This window comes from Mandrillus leucophaeus, unplaced genomic scaffold (assembly GCF_000951045.1).
Source record: "Mandrillus leucophaeus isolate KB7577 unplaced genomic scaffold, Mleu.le_1.0 Scaffold96, whole genome shotgun sequence".
Taxonomy (NCBI): domain Eukaryota; kingdom Metazoa; phylum Chordata; class Mammalia; order Primates; family Cercopithecidae; genus Mandrillus; species Mandrillus leucophaeus.
This window is the reverse complement of record NW_012110474.1, coordinates 5251025-5274139: the sequence shown is the minus strand read 5'-3', so window position 1 is coordinate 5274139 and position 23115 is coordinate 5251025. Positions and strand designations below refer to the sequence as shown.

Sequence of the window (23115 nt, the reverse complement as noted above, 5' to 3'; positions counted from 1 at the left end):
ACACCAAGTCTGTGGAATTTGCTAGTGAACAAATTCTCCCTGTGGTGTGGTCATCACAGCGTAGTGTGTTACCCTTTCCAAAGGCAGCTGCCCTATCGTGGGGCTTTGAGGCGGGGGAATAGGCATTGAAGGTAACCAAGGGTTAAGGCAGAAGCAAAAGAACAACAGGTGCAGACAGTTCTAGGCAGGATTAGGTAGCATAGAGGCCACATCATGGCTCCTGTGATAACAAGACGGAAGTCTCCACTTCAGCCTCTGATTGGTCTCAGGCCAATCCTTCATAGGGAATAACCGACCGGCTGCCTCTACAGGGCACCTAGGGGTGTTACCAAATTCTTTTAGCCTAATAAAAACCCTAAATCAGGGGGGCTCTTGAGCCGCTTGCTCGAGTCTGCTCCCACTCTGTGGAAGGTACTTTCACGTCAATAAATCTGTGTTTTTGTTGCTCAGTTCTTTTGTTGCTTTGTCTTTTTCGTTTCATTCTTTTGTTGCTTTGTGTGTTGTGTTCAACACACCAAGAACCTGGACAACTCACAGTCAAGACCTTCCATCCGGTAACAGCCTGTGCTTTAAGCCAAAGACAATAACCCGGAAGGGACTTTTACAGACCAGCTGGCCTGAACCTGCACCTCCGATGGCAGATCTGTACCCCCACAAAAAATGCAAAAATGAAAACTGAGCCCCCACACAGAATATCTCCTTTTGACCCCCTGACCTCTAGTTTCCCTATAAACCAGACTGTTGATGCTGGCCTACATTTTTGGCTTGGCAGAGACAAGCAAAAAAAAAAACAAAAAAACATGTTCTATCTCATTGCCTTCTCAGTGCCCTCAAACATTGCCAGGCATGTCCTATTATTACCTCTACATCTGATAAGTAATTTCCTGACATATGGAGCTCTCCCAAGAAGCCATTCCCATGACCAGAGCCTTCAAACTGGACTGCTGTAACACTAGTCCGCACAGGACATTAGACCAGCACCCCTGCCCCCAGCTCCCCTTCTCCCGCACACACTTCCTTTGGACCATAAGAGAAACCAAGTGTGCCTTGCTTCTCCCTGGGGCAGAAACCACCAGACCGTGGAAACAGCCACTTCTGTTTTTTTTGGTTTTGTTTTTGTTTTGAGACAGAGCCTGGCTCTGTCGCCCTGGCTGGAGTGCAATAGCACGATCTCGGCTCACTGCAACCTCCGCCTCCCAGGTTCAAGTGATTCTCCTGCCTCAGCCTCCCGAGTAGCTGGAACTACAGCTAATTTTATTTTTTATTCCTTTTTTTAGTAGAGACGGGGTTTCACCATGTTGGCCAGGATGGTCTCGATCTCCTGACCTCTCGATCCCTGCACCTTGGCCTCCCAAAGTGCTGGGATTACAGGCGTAAGCCACCACACCTGAGCTGTTTTGATGCCAGAAAATCGAGGGCCTGAGTTTCCTGTATCTCAGCAAAGTTAAGTGGGGATTGAAAGGCCTTCCCCAGCCTGCTGCCCAAGCTGAGCTGAGAGTTGTCCTGGTGCTGGGGCGGGGGTAGGGGGGGCAGGGGATGGGCATGCACAGGCCTGTCCCTGCCCACATGTGTCTCCAGCACACATGCTAATCACAGAGCATGACAGGAAGACCCCACTTCACTTCCGCAGACCCAGCAGCAAGCGGAGAAGGATTAACCCTGAAGTGAATGAAGCTTTTAGTACCTCACTTCAAGGCTCTGGGAAGGTCCCCAGCAATGCGTTCCTATGCCATGTGTCTTTGTAAACTGTAGAGATTTAAGCTCTCTTAACTTCAGCCAGTGAAGACTCTTTCCCTCCTGGCGTACCTACCATCACACAGCGCCTTTTGTGGAGTGGCAGAGGATGTTCTGAGCACCCGGTTAAGGGGAATTAAATACATGGAACATTTAATTGGGGTTTCTTGGGATATTGTATATGGTCCACAGTTACTTCTATGTGTTAAGTAATTGCTAGCTGTTCTGAGGAATGGCTTTGGGAAGTCTCACCGCCCTCCTGCCCCAGACGTGCAAGGCCAGGGGCTGTGCGGCAGCGTGAGGGAGAGGAAGAATTTGGAATAATGGAGCCAGAAGCAAGTCTGCAGAAAATTCATCCAGTTCTCACAGCTCACGTGTGAAACCTGACACCAGGTTTCAAACATTTGACAACAACCTGAAAATGTACATAACACTGCCGATAAAGAGCTGGAAGAAACTTTGGTAAAATATAATAAAGAAATGTTTTCCACCGTGTTTGAGGAAAAGTGAATTATCTTTCTCTTCTCTCCGTAAAAAAAAACAAAAACAAAAACAAAAAACCATAAAGTTGTCATGTGAAGAGGCGATTGAAGAGTATGGAAGAAAAAAGAAGACGGGGAATGAACAAAGGGAATAAAGTGTTAACATAGTGTTACAAGGGTGTTTCAAAGAGTTAATTAATAAAAATAGTATGTTGTTTGAATTTGATATTTGTGGAATTTCTGATTCGTTGTGACTTCTCATAATGCTTTTATACCTACATTTTTAATATGTATTTTTGTTTTAAGAAAGCTTCCAAAATTATATAAGCTTCAGGCCCCACAAAACTTGGATGCAGCACGGCAGAAAGTCACTAAGGTCACAATTTAGACCCATCAGAAAGAAGTCAACCATGTAACTAACAACAGCAATGGCATTCTGCCTTCTGCAATCCCAGAGAGCTTTTATATATAAGCAAGGCAATTTAGCACTGACAAGCGTTGGGTTCATAAGTCATAGAACCTTTCCTTTCCTTTCACTGTGTTACAGTCTCACTTGCAGATGAATAATGCATATACTAATTTGTGCAATTTGGTAGTTGGGACCTCAGAAGGAAGGAGAGATCCAATGTCAAGCGAGCTTTGTTCTTGTTTCTGGTAAGGTGGGCCTGGGGGGTCTCTGGTGGGCATGGGGAATCCTGTCCTACTGCAGGGATAGACGGGAGAACAGAAACTTCCCCTGACCTCAGTTAGAGCAGGGGAAGACTCATATCTCTGGAACAAATCTCTCCACCGGCTCACCCAAGCCTCATGAGAGGTATGAATGGTTTTCATCTTGAGTCTACTTTGACAGCCCATTTTTCCTTAACTTTCATTTTCTTCCTTTATTTTCAAGTTATTTTATATTTGGGGAAATGAGGCGTCAACCAAACAAATCAAGTCAACAACATGCTTGTGCAGATTAGGAGGGCAGCTGGGAGCACGTGCTGGTGGCAGCTGAGGCTGGGATTTTAACCGGGTTCTCCCGGTTCCCATTGTTGTGCCTTCTGAGCCACAACAAGGGCCCCAAGGAAGGATCGGCCTGACAAAGGGCTCACTTTGCCCTCTATTTCTTCAAATGTTCACCACATTATTTAGTAACTAGTCTTAAAAATTAATGGAAGAAAGAAATACATGTTTACGCCTTTAAAAATGCCCTGCCTCCTCTGGTAGCAGGGCCTTGGAGCCCAGGTCCAGACGATGGTGGAAGGTAGAAGGGTAGCTGCAGCTGGTACACCCAGGATTCTCCATGTGAGGCCACCAGGGCACCTTTTCCAAAATCACCTGGGGCTTTTGAAGATGCAGATGTCCAGGATCTCCCCTCTGAACTGTACCAAGGTGCCCAGATGCCATCCTTACCCTGAAATTCCGTGGTCTAACTGTGCCCAGGGGAGCCAAGAGCAAGTCCCTTGGACTGGGAGTATCCTTTCGTGGAGTACAGGAGTCCCAGGTCCCTCACTCTCTACCTCAGGAGGCTCTTCAGCTTCCGTAGAGCAGCTACTGGAGTGTGATGGTTAATACTGAGTGTCAACCTGATTGGATTGAAGGAGGCAAATTATTGATCCTGGGTGTGTCTGTGAAGGTGTTGCCAAAGGAGATGAACATTTGAGTCAGTGGGCTTAATCTGGGTGGGCACCATCTGATCAGCAGCCAGTGCAACCAGGATATAAAACAGGCAGAAAAACGTGAAAAGGCTAGTTGGTCCTAGCCTCCCGTCTACATCTTTCTTCTGTGCTGGATGCCTCCTGCCCTCAAACATGGGATTCCAAATTCTTCAGCTTTGGGACTCACATTGGCTTCCTTGCTCCTCAGCTTGCAGACAGCCTACTGTGGGGCCTTGTGATCATGTGAGTTAATACTACTTAATATACTTAATACACTTAATACTCCATTATCCATGTAACCTCTGCAGCCACTGCATCAACTGACTCTGCCAGATGGTTCCACAATAGGGTATGGAGTCATTGACCAGCAGCCAGAGCTAATGACTCCATGCACCCCCTCCCAGACTTGGAAGAAGAGCCACACCGCAATGCACAGGGGATGGATTCCTCAGCAGTTTCTAAAAGGGTCAGGTGACCCTTTTAGACATCCCAAAGTGTGGGATATGAAACTCCACAGGGGATGAATTTTGATCAGTTGGGGATAGGAGTCAGGAGGGATTCTGCAGATCAAGTCACCCTCTATTCTTTCCTCCAGGGGGCTTAGTGTCAGGCTCATGAATTAGGAATGCAGGAATCCACCCCAGTGGCTGCTCTGGTGCCTGGATAGTCACTAGTTGCTGTAGAGATATAACAACACAACAGCAACTCAAGTATCTAAACCTTTCTGAATCCAGCTTGGATGACTCCCTACTCAAGCTTACTCTGGGCCAGAAGTCTTAGAACTTAAAGAATCTGGGGAAGCTCATAGATATATCTAATACATTATTATGTGTTGGAAAGAATTGCTGTCTGGGTTCTAGAGCTGTGACTCCCTGTCTGTCTGTTATTAACCCCACATCATAGGGCAAATCACTCAACTTCTCTATGTGTAGCAGAGGGTTAATGGTTAAAGGAAATATTCTCACTTGGAGATCAATAATGCACATCACTGTAGGATTGGTCAGTTGGGATCTCAAAAGGAAGTTGAGTCAGTGGTTAGACCTCAGAGTTTCTGGGTAAGAAAAAGCAGTTGGGCACCTTGTTAAAAATGCAGCTTCTTGGCCGCACCCCAGAGGTCCCGTTTCAGATCTGGGGTAGACTCTGGAAATCTGCATTTGGAGAAGCCTTCAGGTGATTCTGGTGAAGATGGCCTGGTGACCTTGCTTGGAGAATAATGGCATTAATATTAGTTCTTTTCTTGCCGGGTTGCTATAGGACTTAAAGTAGAGTCAAAAACCTGCTTAGAATGCTACTTAGCTCATCGTAAAATACTACACATAGTTCCCTCTTTTTATTGCTCTTGATTTTCTAGGCTAGCAGTGAATCAGGAAAACGTGTTGTCTGCCCTCAAGTAGCTCTGCGGAGGGGGTGGTTTGCCAAGGCCCGGTTTGGAATTGGAGAAGCTCTCCTGAACAGCAGCCAGGAGCTTCCTACCTTTCCCAGGGTGATCATCTCGGTTCTAGAATTTGAACATAGAAATACTCTAGGAGTGGCTATCTTGTTGGAAGGGGATAGGATACTTGTCTTAAAATCCTGTTTGCGTGACCCTTTACAGAATATCAAAAGATGCATGAGATACATGTCAATTGCACATACCAAACACTGGCAGGGGAAGGAGGATCCGGTTCCCATGACCGCAGAGTGGAAAACCAGGCAGGAAGCTGTTGTTTACCAGGCATAGCACCAGGTCCTTTCACATCAACGGCATTATTTAATCCTCATAATAGCTTGTCAAGCCGGTGTTGTCACCACCTCTTTATATGTGAGAAAACCAAGTCTCAGTGCGGATGCATTAAACCTAAGGTGTCGTAGCTAGAGAATGGTAGTGCTGTCTAATGTCAAAGCAATAATGGACTCGATACATCTTATGAGCTGCCTTAGACTATTTAAGCTCCACATCTTTCCACCCTCCATTATCCATGTAACCTCTACAGCCCCTGCATCAACTGACTCTGCCAGATGATTCCACACTAGAGCATGGAGTCATTGACCAGCAGCCAGAGCTGATGACTCCATGCACCCCTCCCAGACGTGGAGGAAGAGCCACACCACAAAGCACCAGGGATGGACTCCTCAGCAGTTTCTAAAAGGGTCAGGTGATGCCACCCCAGAGTGTGGGATATGAAACTCCACAGGGGATGAACTTTGATCGTTTGGGGATAGGAATCAGGAGGGATTCTGCAGATCAAGTCGCCCGCTATTCCTTCCTCCAGCCTGTCCAAAAGGCATCTCCTGGGGCCAGCTGGCACACTGTGTCTTTGTGAAGCCTTGGCCAGGTCAGCAGCAGGGCCCGGCATTTGCTTCCCATCCTTCCCTGCCTCACACTGGCTGCCCTGCTATTGCGCTTCATTAAAAAGCATTAGTACTTCAACTTTGCCTCATGTTCTGTTTTCCAGGGAACCCAGATTAAGCAAAAAAAAAAAAAAAAAAGGGAAACATTTAGATGAATTATCTCATTTAATACTCATGACATCCAAATAAAGTGTTATTATCCCAATTTTACAGATAAAGTAACTGTGGTTAAAATCACACACACGAAGAATGCAACCAGCATCACAACTCAAGCAGCCTGACTAGGTCCCACACCTCTAACTCTGCAGCAGGGACCAGTACACTCCTATCAACCTCGTTCATCTGATCCTCTATATGCCTCACCTCTGGTAAATATTTCCTGTGGAAACAAATGCTAGATATACTCCACTATTCATTCTCTCTATGTTATAAAAGAGTATAACTTCAGGCCACTAATAACATATTCCCAGCCTTCCTTGCAGCAAGGTACAGTCAATTAGTTCTGACTACTGCCATGTAAGAAGAAATGAGGTAAATGGCTTCCAAATGGTGCTTTCAAAGGGAAAGAAGCTTCCCCTTCTCTTCCCCTTCTCCTTTGGCTGGAATGCAGACATGGTAAGTGGAGTCACTGCTGCTTAGACAATCAGATGGAAGCCATGTGTTGGGGATGTCTGTGGAATGAGATGAAAGAACCTGGGTCTCCCACACCATTGAACCAGCATACTAGCCCTGGACCACTAGGCCTGAACGGTTATGAAAGAGAAACCAACTTCTTTCTTGCTTTGTCCACTGCTGTTTCCGTCTTTGCTATAGCATCCGAACTTGCATCCTATATACTTTTCAATAGGCAGTTAATTTTATGTATCAATTTGACTGAGCCTTGGGATGCCCAGATTCAATATTATTTCTGGGTGTGTCTGTGGGGATGTTGCTGGATGAGACTGGCATTTGAATCGGTGGGCTCAGTAATCCCACAATGGGGTCTCCCCTCCCAGTGTGAGTGGGCATCATCCGTTGAGGGTCTGAATAGAGCAAAACGCCGAGAAAGGAGGAATTCACCTCTTTTTTTTCCTACCTCACTTCTTAAGCTGAGACATCTCATCTCATCTTCTCCTACCCTTAGACTGGGGCTTACACCTTGGCTCCCCTGTTTCTGTGACCTTTGGACTCAAACTGAATTACCCTTTCCTGGGCCTCCAGCTTGCAGATAGCAGATCAGAACCTCTCAGCCTCCATAATCACATGAGCCACTTCCTCATTTTATGTATATATATCCCAGTGCTTAACCTCCATAATCATGTGAACCAGTTCCTTATTATATAGAATAGATAAATATCTATATCCTATTGGCTCTGTTTCTCTAACACAGACAGTATAGCACAAATGGTTAGGAACAGGGTTTAGGAGTCAGACATCTGGGTTCAAACTCTGGAGGACGGCTCATATTCTTTCCTGGTACTTGCTATTCACCTTTGACGGACACTTTCTAGACCTTCCTCAGGGACAATTTTCTCATTCATGTACCACACGTATGCAGCGTAGCACAATGGCTGAGCCCAAGGACCCTGGACATTTAGGCTGAAATCCTACTTCCGTATGTTCTAAGCATACGCCCTTGGGCAGGTTACTTAACCTCCGTGGGCCTCAGTTTCTTCATATGTAAATGAGAATACTAGTAGTGTCTTCCTCATAGGGTTTGGTGAAAGCAAGGGAAACCAGAGCCACCCACTATGTGAATCCAGAGCAGACCAGCTTCCTAAGGCTTAAGGATCCCTGGCATAGGATGTGGTATTTGATAGGCATTTAACAAATGTTAGCTGGTGTCCCTGCTGCTGATTATTATTCTTCCTATATGAGCCTTGTATATAACAGGTGTCAGTAAAGGCTTTCAGAAGGATTGAATGAATAGAGGCCTAAACCACATTCTGTGGAGTAGAAGTCACAAACATAAACCAAATACAAAGGTGAGGTGTTTTACCCCAGATTGAGTACTGTGTGAGATCACTGCCCAACAGAGGGAACATGGCTCTCCGGTCTGGAACCGTCGCAAGCATCCCTTCAGTTTCAGTTGGAAGGTTTCAGTGTTGTTCCTGCCAAATCCTGGCCTAGGCTGTGGCTCCTTACTGACCTCTCCAGCATGGGTAGGCGTTCCACGCAGCCCTGAGGACGCCGCAAGACTCCATGCAGACTGTCCACAGTACTTTCACTCTGGGATGGGCCCCCTCTATTTGAGGAAGCCACAAGAATTTGCGATTATCATTCCAAAATGGTAAGTATAATTCTTCACCAATGATGAGCTCCAAATCAGTCAATCAGTCCTCTCAATCCAGATGTGAAGTATGCACCCTTCCAGGACAGGGCGCCCTGTTGCATCATAGGCCGACTCCACAGAGTTCCTTCTCAGCCAGTGAATATGGCTCTTTTTAAAGAAACAGGGCCTCCCGGAGCTACCGCAGCAAGCCTCAGCTTCACGAGGCTCTGCTCCCGTGTGCGCAGGACAGCTGGAGTCAACCAGTGGCAGGAGCATGGAGTCAGACTCCCTGGGTTTAGGGTTCAAATTCTGGCTCTGTTACTAATTATATGGTCAGGTTTTTCTCTCTGAAACTCAATGTTCCTTCATCTGTCAAATGGGTATAATAATAGTATCTACCTTCCCGGTGGTAGTAAGAAATAAATGAAAAACTTTCAACAGCGCCTGGCACATAGTAAGCCCACAATAAAGGTTTGCTGCTATTATTGCTCTATTTTTTGGTCTGGGGCACACAAGTAACAGGCAACGGTCTGTGTATTTTGGTGTAGTTTCCTCTCCTTCCTGCATCCCTACCTGACCTGGACCAGTCCCTTCAGCCCAAGGACCCAGCTGGCTGCATCCACATCACCAGACAGCAGCTCACACTGGACAGGGTTGCCCCGTCTCCCCAGATCTCACCTCTTACTATGAACACGCCTCTCTGTGCTTTCAAATTAAAAGTAAATGGAAAAGAAATATTTCAAAACACGTTCTAAATTACACTGGAATAAACAATCCAGTTAAGCCCAGCATGGGCGCATGGCTTTTCTGTCTTCCTCAACCCTTTTCCCTCCGAGAGATGAAGGTGGGTCATTGCAGAGGATTGTGCTTTACCCAGTGACCCTTCTATTACCACCTGCTGTCAAATAGGTGCGGGAGGCTCAGGGAGGACCCTGCCAGGCACTGTATTGTCGCTCCAACTGGCAGAGTTTCTAAAAAGTCCTTTGATTAGAGTCTAATCCCAGACGCACGAACAATATTCCTCCCTTGAACAGACTGGCAGGACTGCATAAAGCAGGGAAACACTGCCACCTGTTGATCATCCAGAATGCCTGCTTCATCCCAAACACATTTCCATGAACACTTTTAAAAAAGGAAAAAATGCCTTTTACTAGTGCTGAGTACTTAAACAATCCAATATCCTATATTTTTGTACTGTGTGTCAATTTTTACACAAATAATGAGTAAATCTACTTAAATCACCTTTTAATACCAGTTCCCTATTCTCCAAGTCACCTTTGAATAACCAGGTCCCCATTGCATATATTAAAGTTATGTAGGGTCAAAGGAGTAAAGGAGTCTTGAACTTCAAGCCTGAAGCTGTGGGCTCTGACCTTGCACAGCCACTGCCTGGCTGTGGGTCTGGGCAAGGCTCTTTGCCTTGAGGGCTCTCACCAGTAGTTGAGGGCCGGGGACTTCCAGCTCCCACACTGTATGGTTCTGGGGACACGATGGCAAGACATTATGAGTGAATTTTCTGAACTAAGGACAACATCGAAAATTCTATTGCAGAGGTTCTTTTCTTGGTGTTTGGCAGTGGGGGTGGGTGGGAGGTCAGGGTCTCACTCTGTTGCCCAGGCTGGAGTACAATGACACACTCACGGCTCACTGCAGCCTCAACATCCCAAGCTCAAGCAATCCTCCCACCTCAGCCTCCTGAGTGGCTGGGACTGCAGGCATATGCCACCACATCCAGCTAATTTTTATATTTTTTGTAGAGACGGAGTTTCACCATGTTGCCCAGGCTGGTCTCAAACTCCTGGTCTCAAGAGATCTTCCTGCTTTTGCCTCCCAAATTGCTGGGATTACAGGTGTGAGCCACTGTGCCCGACCCAGAAATCCTATTTTAAGACAATTAAACAGAGCCGTCTCTGACACCTTCCCTAGTGTACCACAGTGGGGCAGTTCACTGGGCCCATGGAAAAGAAATACATGAAGCGAGAGACCGACTGGGGAAATGGCTGCGCATCCATTCTCCCTGCATACATCAGAATGGTTCCCTCTCATTCTTTCAGAGGGGAGGGTGTGCTCAAACCATCCTTGGCTGTAGCTGCCTCTAGGAGCCCAGATGCCCCAGACAGACTGTGCAAGAGCAGGACCTTCCCCAGCATGAGGAACCCCAAGGGCCATCAGCTGGAGACCCAGAGAAGTTTGTCATCTTTGACCGGCAGCAAGCAAGACCAGTCCCTCCTGACCGCTGCTGACACCTGTGTGCGTGGCCTGGGAGGGTGAGGGTGTGGTGCCAGTTAGGACTGGTTCTCACACCTGGTAAGACAGGGGCTCGAAAGCTGGAGAGTCAGCTGGAAAAAGAGCTGGGGGTGGCGGTGCATCTCAGACTGGAGGCCACCAGCAAGGCTTCTTACTGTGTTGAAAAGCCAGTGGATATGGAGCTGCAGAACTCACCTCACAGGCTGCAGTCAGGGGAGCAGCCTCAGCACCCATCAAGCCTTTGGGAAAATAACATAGAAAGCTGCAGCGGAGTCCCAGGGAACCCCACAGGAAGGCGAAAGTTGACATCATTTGAACCCAACTGTATGGAAACCCACAGCTGACCATGCCCTTTGCTCATCTTCCACAGGACACTGAAGCTTACCAGGAGAGAAGCGGCCTCAGAAAAGTGTGAGGGGTGAAAGTGTGTTTTCACTGCCCTGTTCAGTTTCCTTCCTCCATCCTAATCCTCTCTTCCTCTCTGCATTTGCCCAACTGTTGGCTGCCTTCCAACTATCCACACATCCAAGAGTATTGACCAATCTGCTTCAACCAAGAGTTCCCTTCAAAGAGCAATTTGTATTTTATTAATGGATTCCTAGAGACAGAGAGGCCTTCAGGAAATCAGCAGTGACAGCAGGCGTTTGGGGATGGGAGGCCTTGCCATGGTCTCCAATGCTGGCCCTAAGAAGGCAAGGGGTCAGTGATTCAGGGAAGTTAGACACGTTGGTGTTCATAGAGAGGGTGACAGCGCCCAGAAGATAAAATAGGAGTAAATGAGTTCACAGTTCAGCATGAAATATATAATGGCTATAGGGAAAAAACTACAGTGACAACCATTGTTTTAAATGATTTACCGCACTGGAACGGGCTATCCTGTCATTGTCTGACTTGGTGATTTCCCTTCCTTTTCCTTTCAGGTGCTGTATTTTCTAAAATTCAATTTTTAAAATTAAACGGGAAACACACAGTTTTGCGTTTAGAATTATCTTTTAAACTCCATTACACAGTGAGATATCATGAGAACAATTTGGAAATGACAATAGCTTTTAAAATCTTTGCACAACACAAATTTAAACAAAGTTTCAAAAGCACAAATCAACTTGACATGATGAAACAGAAACTTTTTCAATGATGTATCCATTAAAATGACTTTACCCAGCTGTTTATGAGTTCCACACATTTTTTGTTTATTTGTTCACTCATTTAAAAAAATGTATTCCTTTACCCACACAACCCAACCTCATTCTTTTCCTATCACTTTCACATAGGCAAATATTCCTCCAGATCATGTATGTGTATTTTGCGTTTCAGTGTCCCTATAAAATGTATGTTGTTATTTTGTATACCTGTACTTTATTTATGTGAGTGGTATTGTATTCTATGGCCGCTTTCTTTTCTTTCTTTTTTTTTGAGACAGGGTCTTGCTCTGTCACCCAGGCTGCAGTGCAGTGGCACAATCACTGCTCACTGCAGCCTCAAGCCATCCTCCCACCTCAGCCTCCTGAGTAGCTGGGACTATAGGAGTGTGCCACCACACTCCTTTTTTTTTTTTTTTTTTTTTGTATTTTGTAGCAACAGGGCTTCAACATGTTGCCCAGGCTGGTCTGGAACTCCTGCCTCAGCTTCCCAATGTGCTGAGATTACAGATGTGAGCCACCATGCTCGGCCTCTTTCTTACACTTTTCATTGAACATTCTGTCTTCAAGATCCATCCAAGCTGCCATCTCGTAGTAACTTGGCTGGGAACGACTGCTGCAAAATAACCCATGCTATGTGCCATTCACGTGTCACCTCTGCTCTCCTTGTGAGAGGCACCAATTTCATTTCCAACTCCTTACCCCAACAAACAATACTGTAATGAGCAATCTCTTTGTAGATCTGGTGAGAGTTTCTTCGGGATAAATATGCAGGAGAGACTCGGTGGGCATAGGGTTGCATATGCTACACTTTTCTAAAAGGGACAAGATTGCTCTCTCCAGAAAGACTGAAACAGCCACTCCTTCCCTCTATCAGTGCATACGGGTTCCCACGTTCTTATAAACAGCTGGCAGCATCCAACTTCGTATTTTTTGCCAGACTAACTGGCATAAATTAATATCTCACATTTTAATTTGCATTGTCTAATTAGTTATTTTTAGTATCTCCTCATATGTATTGTATAGTGTTATGTAATTAGCTTCTGGGGTGGCTGTACATTGCCTGTCCCTATACTTTACTCATTTTTCTGTTGGAACTTCTTTTTATTTTTTAGTTGCAAGAGGTTCTTGTATAACCTAAATATTAATCTCAGGTCTTGTTTAGACATCGCAAATATTTTCTCCTATTCTGTCGTCTGTCCATCTTAAGTTTGTCCCTGGTGTTTTTTATTGAACAGGAACGTTTAATCTTGATTTAATTCAGTTCATTTGTTTGCTGTTTGTTGCGTTGTTTGTCGTTGTTTTGCAATGTGATTTATGCTTTTGAAATTTTGTTTAGAAAGTCTTTCCCTGCTTCTGGGTCATAAAGACACCTCTGGTATTTTCTTGGATTAATTTTATAATTTTATCTAGAAGACATTTTGGTTTCTAGTCTATTTTCAGTGTGCCAGCGATGTGGTACTGAGTAGGGACCCAGTTTTATTTTTTTTCTATATAGTGAGCCAGATTTCCTAATAACATTTTTACTACACAATCTGTCCTTTCCCTGTTGATTTGTGGCAACGCATCTGTCCTTCATTCATGTCCACATATATCTGTGTTTGTCCCTGACCTCTCCATTCTTCTCCCTTGACCAACTTCTCTGTTCTTGCTCCAAAACTACACTTAAAAGATTACTTGTGGTTTCACAGCGTGTCACCATCTAGTAGGATTAGCCCCCTCCCCTATCTTACACTCTTTTTTTAAGGTTGATTAGTCACGAATCTTTATGTCTTTATATAAATTAATTTAACCAAGTACCTCAAAAAACAATCTAGCTGGAATTTTGATTAAAGTTGCATTTGATATGTAGCTTGATTTGGATGATAATGGACATCTTTTTAATACATGTCACACCATTCGAAGTTTGGTACAATTCGCCTGGGAGATGGACTGAGCCTGTGATTTTTTTTGGAAGGTAGGCTTTTGACTTTAATTTGTTTAATTCTACTGACCTAGTTCAAGTTTTATTTCCTGTACCAATTTTAGCATCTCGTATTTTTCTATGAATTTCTTTCTTTCATCTAGCGAGGCTTTCGAATCTAATGGCAGATAGGCATCTGTGTGCCCTTCTTCGTTCTTCTCATCTTTGTGTTGTGATCTCCTTTTCCCCATTCTGTATTTTCATTTACGTCTTGTTTTTTTCCTCATCCTGTTTCTATAGATCTCTTTTTAATACTTTAAAAAATTGGGCCAATCCTTTCCACTGATTTTGTTGTGCCCTCTTTTATTTCTGCCCTATAATTGTTTCCTTCTTTTTTGTTTGCTTTGTTGCTCTTTTGTGGTTTTTCCATTAATTGCTGACTGCCTTTATCATTAACATATTGTGTTTCCTAATAAATGTATTTAATACTAAATTTTTAATTAGCCAGGCATGGTGCTGCGTGCCTTTTTGTCCCAGCTCCTTGGGAGGCTGAGGCAGGAGGATCTCTTGAGCTCAGAAGTTCCAGGCTGCAGTGAGTTATGTTCGTGGCACGGCACTCCAGCCTAGGCAGCAGAGGGAGACTCCGTCTCAAAAAGAAATACAAAATATTTTTTAAAACCTAAATTTTCCTGAAATTTTCAGCTGGATCCTACAATTTTGATATAGTTTTAGTATTTTTAAACTTTACAATTTTCACTCAAAGGCTATTTAGTATGTTGTTCTGTTTCTAAACAGAAGAGATTGTTTAGCTCTATTTTTCTTACTGACTTCTGCATATATTTTTTCGTTTATTGCCTGATAGATTATTTTTGTCAATGTTCCATGTGTACTTGAAATCTTTGCTTGTTTAATTTCATTGGTAGGTCTTTAATCTCTCTGTTTTTTGTTTTTGTTTTTGTTTTTTTTGTCTGCTTGATCAACCTGTTTCCGTAACTACAATTGTAGAATAGTCTATTTCTCTCTGCAATTCTTTCAGTGGTCGAAACATTTTGAGGCTTTCTAATTACACATATATATGATCACAATGGATGTATCTTTTCTTTTTGTTACTTCTTTTATGCATATATAATGTCTATCATCTATCCTTTGTGATATTTTGTGCCTTAAATTCTTATTTTGTAAGATACTAATATTGCTACACTAGTTTTCTTTTACTTTATGATTACCTGGTATGTATTTTTCTATATACTTTTATTCTCAATTTTCTGTTTTACTGTCCTTAGTGCGTGTTTTTAAGACAGCATATTGTTGTATTATATTTTGTTTTTTTTAAATCCAATCTGACAGCGTCTTTGGTAAGTTTAACCCTTTTGCTACTAAATTAGGATTTAGTTCCATTGTCTTATTTTCCATTTGCTTTATTCTTCTTTTTCTGTTCTCTGTTCCTAAATTCCATTGAATAGAACACGTTTTCTTCTGTAAGATTAAAAATTATACATTGCTTTTGCCATACGGTGGTTGACCTTCCTTACTCATCATGTTTACATCTATCGTTTCATTGAACTTAGCAATATCTGTATCATCTTTCTTGCTTTACTATTAATCTCATGTTCCGCTGGGCTTCCTCTCATTTTGACACCCTACATCATGCTGATAGAACTTTAGTTCTGGGCTGCTACATAAATATATTCCCTCCCATTCTAATTTTTAAGACAATAGTAAACTCTACCAAGATAGATGATTACCGTTTCTTCCTAAAACTCTTGCTTCCTCGTGTGGATTTATTTCTCTTGTTATTTAAGGACTCCCCAGAGTGTTTTCAAGGTGGATCTTCCTGTGGAAAGACTCTTGAAGCTATATATGCCTGGGGATATTTTTATTATGTCATTACATTTGATTAAGAGATTGGTGGGATATAATTCTTTAATTCCAGAAAATGTATCCCCATTATGTCTTCAAGTACTGCCTTTTGTCATTTTTCCTTTTTTCCTCTTTCTAGGTATCTGATGCAGATGTAGACATTTCTCTGTCTTCCGTATCTCAGCTTCTTTTTAAAAACTACATATTTTCTTTCTCCTCTGACCTTTTTCTGTTGTGTTCTGGGAGAGTTTTTCAATCTGATCTCTCAACTAATGGCTCTTTAATAGTATCCATCCTACTAGTTACCCCATCTATGGAGTTACTTCATTGCTTGCCTTTTCCATACCTAATATTTCTACTTGGTTCTTTTGTGTGATTTTTATTTTTGTTAATATATTTTCTTATTTCTTGAGACATATTTATAATGCTTATTTTAAATTCTTGGTCCACCTGTTCAAATACTTCTGCCAGACGGTACATGTTGTACAGTTTGCTTGTTTGTTTGGTAGTTGTATTATTCTAGTCATTTTGGCTTGTGAGCTTCTTTTTTTTTCTCCTCTCCTCTACTTACCCTACCTGTAATGTTTCCTCTATTCCATTTTGTGATGTGTATCGGGAAAAGCGCAATGATGGCTTAAGCTCTTGGTGGAGAGCCAGCCCTATGCACCGTGGAATCACGACTGATTCCTGTGGGCTGTTGGCTTAGAGTAGCCAGACAACTTCTCGGGGCAAGGTTTCATCTTAAAACCTTTAGGATAAGGCAAGATGGAAAAGAGACGGTCCCATCACTTGGGCTGTGGAGAGGACATAATGGATGAATGTAGAAGGTTAGTTGTTCAGTCTACAGATGTTTTCATCACTTTTTCGCTTTGGCAGAGCTTTGGTGCTGCCATGAACTTGCTCTGCAGACACCTGTACCAATAGTCCAGGCTGCTGCCACAGAGCTCTACACTGAGGAGGTGGCAAAGGACTGCCTTTCTCCAGACAGTCTCTTCACTGCTGCCTCGGGTTTATCCACACTGGGATATAGTCACCCCTCCACAAACTACGGTTCAAGAAAATCTTCATGCACCAGGGGTACAATTTCATTACACACACACACACACACACACACACACACACACACACCCACCCACCCCACACTTCTTTGGGCCAGGCTTTCTGCTTTCATGTCAAAAATTCCCAAAGGGGAGCGGAGCGGGAAGCCCTAGGCCACTAAGGTGAGCTTCAAGTTGGCTTTGCAACTTCAGCAGCAAAATGTCAGGCTCCAGGAGGATGGGACAGAGGGCTCTGGGTGATGGGGCTTCCCCTCAGTCTGAGGTGGTGCTTTCCACGCAGGGTCCCAGAGAGGAGAGGCTGACAACGAAGCCCCAGGAATGGCTGCCCCACCATGGCTCCTGTTTATTGGGGAGTTTTGTTCGTTGCTTTCATTGTTGTTTTTGTTTGTTTCCCCAAATGTACATTTCCCCATTGCTTCTGTTTTTCTGCAGCATTGATTAGCAAGCAGCTTGAGCTAGTTTTACCATCTTGCTAGCAACCTAATATAGTAAATAGTTAATCGCTGTTTGTAATTGATTGGTAAAGCTAACAAAGAAGTATATCCTTCTTTCCAGTTTGTTTTTTTAACAAGAAAAGGTTCAGCTGGTTAAAAGGCATAGGTACATCCCTGACAAAAGGGAATAAAAAAGAAAAAGGAATGGATTATTTTATTGTGTACCCGCTAAATCCAGGCATTTGTTAAGTACTAAATATGTGAGTTGAGTATGAAATTTACTCCATAAATTTCTTTTCATCTACTTGTCTAAATTAGATAACCCACTCTGGGCCCCCTCCCACCCGGCTAGGAGAAAAGTCAGTCTCGGTGATGAAGGAAGCTTTCCCTTCCTTGGACCTTACAGAAGTCCCAGAATAATGAGTCTCCTGCAGCCTACATCTTTGCTGAAAGGGCACCTGCTTGTTGGCTCCCACAGGCCTGTTGGGGGACTTAGTCTCTGGAGACAGGCTGCTCGGCTCCGTCTGTGCCAGCCACCACCAGCCCAGGGAGTTTTCTCTGAGATTTCCAAAGTAATCACCCATAATGTATAATCTTCCTACCCCTAAATGCATATACCACCTCCTAGAGAACTAACTAGAAATGAGATGGGGTCCAACATTCACAAATTCCAGAATCCATGTCCACAGATCCGCTCTCAGTGTTAAAGAATTTTTCTTCCTCTCCTATCACATACTTTATTTATTTATTTGAGATAGAGTCTTGCTCTGTCACCCAGGCTGAAGTGCAGTGGCACGATCTCGGCTCACTGCAACCTCCGCCTCCTGGGTCCAAGGGATTCTTCCACCTCAGCCTCCCTAGTAGCTGGGATTACAGGCATCTGCCACCATGCCCAGTTAATTTGTGTGTGTGTGTGTGCGTGTGTGTGTTTAGTAGAGAGGGTTTCACCATGTTGGCAAGGCTGGTCTCGAACTCCTGATCTCAGGTGCTCCTCCTGCCTCGGCCTCCCAAAGTGCTGGGATTACAGGCATGAGCCACTGCACCCAGCCCCATCACACACTTTAAAATCAAGGCCATTTTCATCTCTTTTATTCCAAACCTTGCCTCCGTCCAGCTGGGCTGGGACCATCCAGCCTCCTCCCACTAAATAAGTTTGAAACAAAACTTTTTCCTCTACCCCGAGGGCCATTGCGTTGAAGGACATCTGATAACTTTAAAAACACAAGCCCACTTTTTCCAAGGATAAGCCTGGGCACGATGAATCAGTTGGTTTGCTGTTGTTGTCACTATATATGCTCTGTATCATAGTGTGTATATATATATATATATAATATATATGTTCTGTGTCATTTGATTCCCTCCCACAGCCCTGCAGGAGTTGCTATAGTGCACAGCCCAAGCCCTCTTCAGCTGGTGCAGGAGGGATGCAGTGTTCGTGTCTGGGGGCTCACACTAAGTCTCCTTACCCTAGGAACCCTGTCCCCAGGGGCGGCCAGTGGCCAGTGGCTGGCTGGTGGGGAATTGTAGATGAGATACAAAGACCCTGGCCCCCTTGACTGAAGGTGGTACAACTCTGAAAGGCCATCCGTCAGAGCATCCTGTGAAACTGGCTGAGGTCTTGTACTTGTCCCAACCACTCCTCTGCCCAGTCCTGAGTCCTTCCTGCCCCTGCAGGCATTGGCCCCCATTCCCCATCTCTGCCTCAGAGTCTGTTCCCCAGGAACTGGACCTAACACATCCCAGGAGATAGATAGCAATATTCCTACTTTATAGATATGGAAACCAAGGCTCTGAGAACATAAGTAACTTGGTCAAATGGGAAACTTGGCATTTGATTACAAAATCTGACTCTCAAGACTTTGGATACTTTTTATTCTGAGGGATTCCCATCCTCACTTGGGCAGGAATGTGGAATATTAACATCCACTGGGCTGTTCACTTCCAGTTCCCTTGGCCAGGCGCCTGTCACTCCATGCCCCAGGCCTAGTTTCATTACACACACACACACATGCACATGCACACACACCACACACACTTCTTTGTGCCAGGCCTTCTGCTTTCATGTCGAAAATTCCCAAAGGGGAGCGGGAAGCCCTAGGCCACTAAGGTGAGCTTCAGATGCCTTTGCAACTTCAGCAGCAAAAATGTCAGGCTCCAGGGGGATGGGACAGAGGGCTCTGGGTGATGGGGCTTCCCCTCAGTGCTGAGGTGGTGCTTTCCACGCAGGGTCCCAGAGAGGAGAGGCTGACAATGAAGCCCCAGGAATGGCTGCCCCACCATGGCTCCTCATCAGCCCAACCTCTACCCTTGCCCTCCACCCCCATTCCTGAAAAGATCAGAGCTAGGGGAATGTTGTTTTTCAGTTTCCAAGGCAGAATCAAGAGTTGTTGCATTCTTTGAGAACAAATGCAATCTGCTGTCAGAGCACAGCTAGTAACTCTCCTTCTGGGACAGTCATTATAACGCATTCGCTCCCTCTCCCTCCCTCTCCCTCCCCGTCATCCCCAGATTCGCCTGCCACATGCTGAAACATTGTCTAAGTGTAAACACTTTGGTCTTTGCCTAGGATCTCATAAAGAGGTGGTCCTGTTCATGCTGTAGCAAAACCACCCAGAGCCTGCCTGATTCAGAAGGGAGCCCTGACTGTGAGCTAAACCTCACCTTGCACAAAGGGCCTGAGGCTCCCCACAGCAAAGCCCTGCCGGGCTGCGGGCCACAAGAAGCATCAAGAAGAAACTACAAAGAACCACCTGCTGTGTTTCTAACCACTAGGTCCTCACGTGCACAAACCACATTGCTCATTTCATGCAGGGGATCCAAAATGACTGTGGTACTGCATGTGGCTCTGTGGTCCCCTGAGGCCCGGCCCCAGGCTCACTCTCATGCTTTCCTGGTGCTTCTCTCACAAAAGTGCCAAAAGTGTCAGGGAAGATGAGCGGGGGCATGGGGCTGTGCTGTTGCTCCTTGGAGAAATCCACAGTCAGAGATGCTCTGAAGCTGGGAAGGTCTCTGGACAGAGGTGGCATCTGGCTTTTGCACCTGCAGCCCTGGGCCTTGCTGCACAGGCAAGTACCCAGAGCTTGGAGTTGTAGTCTTCTCTGTTGGTTATTAAGGTGAGAGTTCCATTTGTCCTGCTTGTCTTTTTCCTCTAAATGTTTTATGAAAGTATGGAAAGGAAACGAAAGTCGAGTGGATCACTTTAAAAGCTTAGAAGAGTTCTGCCATTTTGATAGCAGAGGACACTTCCAATGTCGGAAGCACAGAAGTCTGTGGGTGCCCCAGCCCCAGCAGAGGCTTCTCTTCTGATGGTGATGGGGCAGCTGTGACCCCTGCAACCCTCAGTGTGTGCAGACCCCTCTTCCCCTCCCAGAGCCCCTCCCGGCGCTGAGGAGCCAGGCTGCTCCCCTCCTGTTCCCCGGGTGCCCACCATTTCATGTGTGTGCTCAGCAGGACTTTCATCGAGTCCCAACCCTACATCAAGGCTGGGAACACGATGACAGCGAGGGGAAAGAGAAGTTTAACAGCTGTCACAGAGCTCACCAAGTCTAGGAAGGAAGACTAACACTAATCACAGAATTAGACAAATCAAAGTAAAATTATAACTGTGCCACATGCCAAGGCAATGAGGCACATGGCACCATGAAAGCATGTAACAGAGGGCCTGCCCTCATGAGGCTTCCCTAGGACGTGTGACTGAGCTGACTCAGGGAAGAAAACGCAAAGCAGGGAGATGCCCATTTCAGGCAGAGTGAATGGATGTGCTAAGGCCCTGTGGCAAGAGGGTGTGTGGGCCTCTAGGGAACTGAAATAAGGCCAGTGACGGTAGAAATGGGAGACTGAAGGGAGTGTGCTGTAATCCGAGACCAGAGGGGGACAGATCAGGTAGAACAATGGAAAGTCTTTGAAGTATTTGAAGCAGTCACGCAAAATAATCAGATTTGCATTTTTAAGGAGTCACTATTGGCTGCAGCAGAGAACAAAATAGAATGAAATGGTAGAGATGGGTTAAGAGGTTACTCCTTGGACCAGAGGTGGCAGCTGTGCAGATGGGGAAGGAAATAGGCATCAGAGCTCTTTCTGAAGAAGGGTCACCAAGGCAGCAAGGCTAGGCAGTGGATTTGATGTGGTGGGGAGGGAGAAGGTGGTGTTAAGAAATATATGTGGGCTTTGGCTTCATAACTGGTTATGTAGTTGGAGAGGGATCAAATCTGAGTAAAGACAACGAACATGTTCGGACATGTTGAGTTGAGATGCACAGAAATATACAGGTAGTGGAGTCAGAGGCAGTTGGATATCTGGGAATCATTTCATCTATAATCAAATTCTATTTTTTTTCTCCTAGAGATACAAAATAGATAATTACTGAGAAAAATAATTGAGGAAACTTTCCACACACATAATTTGTGTCTAAAAACATAGAAACAAACATTTCTTTAGAATGTACAAAATGATTTCACATACAATCTGTTATTGTAGAAAGCCTTCTAAAATGGTTCCAGTGCAAGAAATCCTAGTTGAAGTCCTAGCGACAGGAGCTCTGGACTAGAAACCTCATTTATGGTAGAGGTGGCTACCAAAGCCTTCAGCATGGTGAGTTCACCCAGGGAGCAATTACAGAATGGGAGGAGATAAGAACAGGATGGTGGATGATTGAGGAACTCCAGTAGTTAATGAGCCTGCCAAGGGGGCTAAGAGGAGAGTTAGAGACAAGGCAGGAGAACGTCAGGTCTCGGAAGTTAATGGGAAAGAAGTGTTTAATGAAGAAGAGGACTTTGCTTATGGCCATGATAGACTAACAGGGACCAGAATTACCCTCCTTCTTTAAACAGCTACCAAAACAGACAAGGTGTATACAACCATGGTTCTCAGACGTTCAACGATGGTTTTCAGGCAGCACAGGGCAGTGATCCCTGAGAGAAGAGAAATAAATGAGGTACATCTCCTGAAATTGACACAGCCAGCTGCCTGAGTTTCCAGGCTCCAGGCAGGGAGGCAGGAGCAACAGAGCTTGATGGTCTTCCTGGGTCAAGGAGAAAGAAGTGAGAGTTCGGGGAGACCAATTTAGTCTCTCTTCTCTCTTCTTCCAGAGAGCTCTGAAACCTGTGATCACACTGAGCTCTCCCTGGGACCTGGAACCAGCTGCGAACAGCCTCACGAGTGGGTGACAACATGGCAGGCAGCCGAGGTGGGAGAAGTGATAGAGGGGCCCATTCTGCCTGGAGAGTGCACGTCCATGGGTGAAAGGAGGGTCAGCTTTTCAGGTGTGGAAGGACTGGGTACAGGGGTGATGCAGGCTGAGTGGATTCTCAGGGTCTTTGGGACTGCCAGGGTCCTAGCCAGGGCAGGCACCTCCTTCTCCCCAGACTGGTGGCTGCTCTGACTCAAGTTTGTCTTTGGAGAAACTTGTCTGGGGTTCAACACACCTATTTGTTAATTTCATGGTAAGAAACAGCTGAAAGGAGCCCACCCACCAGCTCTGTGGGAGAGAGACATGGCTACCATTTTGTCCAACGTTCGTTCTCCAAATCACTGTGTCGTGTTTTAGTCTATGCAGTCCCTAAGCTGACCCCATCCTTGCGTACCTCAGAGGCAGTGACAGGCCAAAGGCCTCCTTACTTTGGTGTCAGTCATTAGTTAGGACCAATATCCTTATACAGAGGCAGTGATCCCCAAATCAATCTGCCCAAGAACCTGAGCTGTAGGTGCCAAAGACCTAGTGCTGCCGGCATCAGCGCACAGAGCCACGAAGTTGCACAGACCGGAGGGAAAAGCAAAGCCGAACCTCCACCCAGAAAGCCAACTGTAAGAGTGGGCCAGGGGCTGTTCACTCCCGGCCATTCCGGAGCCTGGCCAGGTGAGACAGCTCTGGGAGGCTGAGAGGATGGGGCTGAGGAACTGATGGGAAGCGAGACCCAGGACCATGCCAAGCTCTGCCACCTTGCCTACATCATGATGCTGGACTAACTACAATTCTGGTTAGTGATGTGTGTGTGTTTCCTCGACAGCAGGTCGATTAAGTGGGGAGAAAAGCTCTAT

At 45.3% G+C, this 23115-nt stretch overlaps 1 protein-coding gene across 1 annotated transcript in view; it reads left to right on the top strand.

Moving 5' to 3' along the window:
* GPR6 (G protein-coupled receptor 6) overlaps positions 1-22244 on the top strand; it is a 93112-nt gene extending 70868 nt beyond the window's left edge. The window contains exons 5-7 of the mRNA XM_011970655.1: positions 10493-10688; positions 19646-19909; positions 22167-22244. Of these exons, the coding sequence (XP_011826045.1) occupies positions 10493-10688; positions 19646-19909; positions 22167-22244 (538 nt within the window). The remainder of the gene's footprint in view (positions 1-10492; positions 10689-19645; positions 19910-22166) is intronic.
* Positions 22245-23115: the final 871 nt, after the last annotated feature.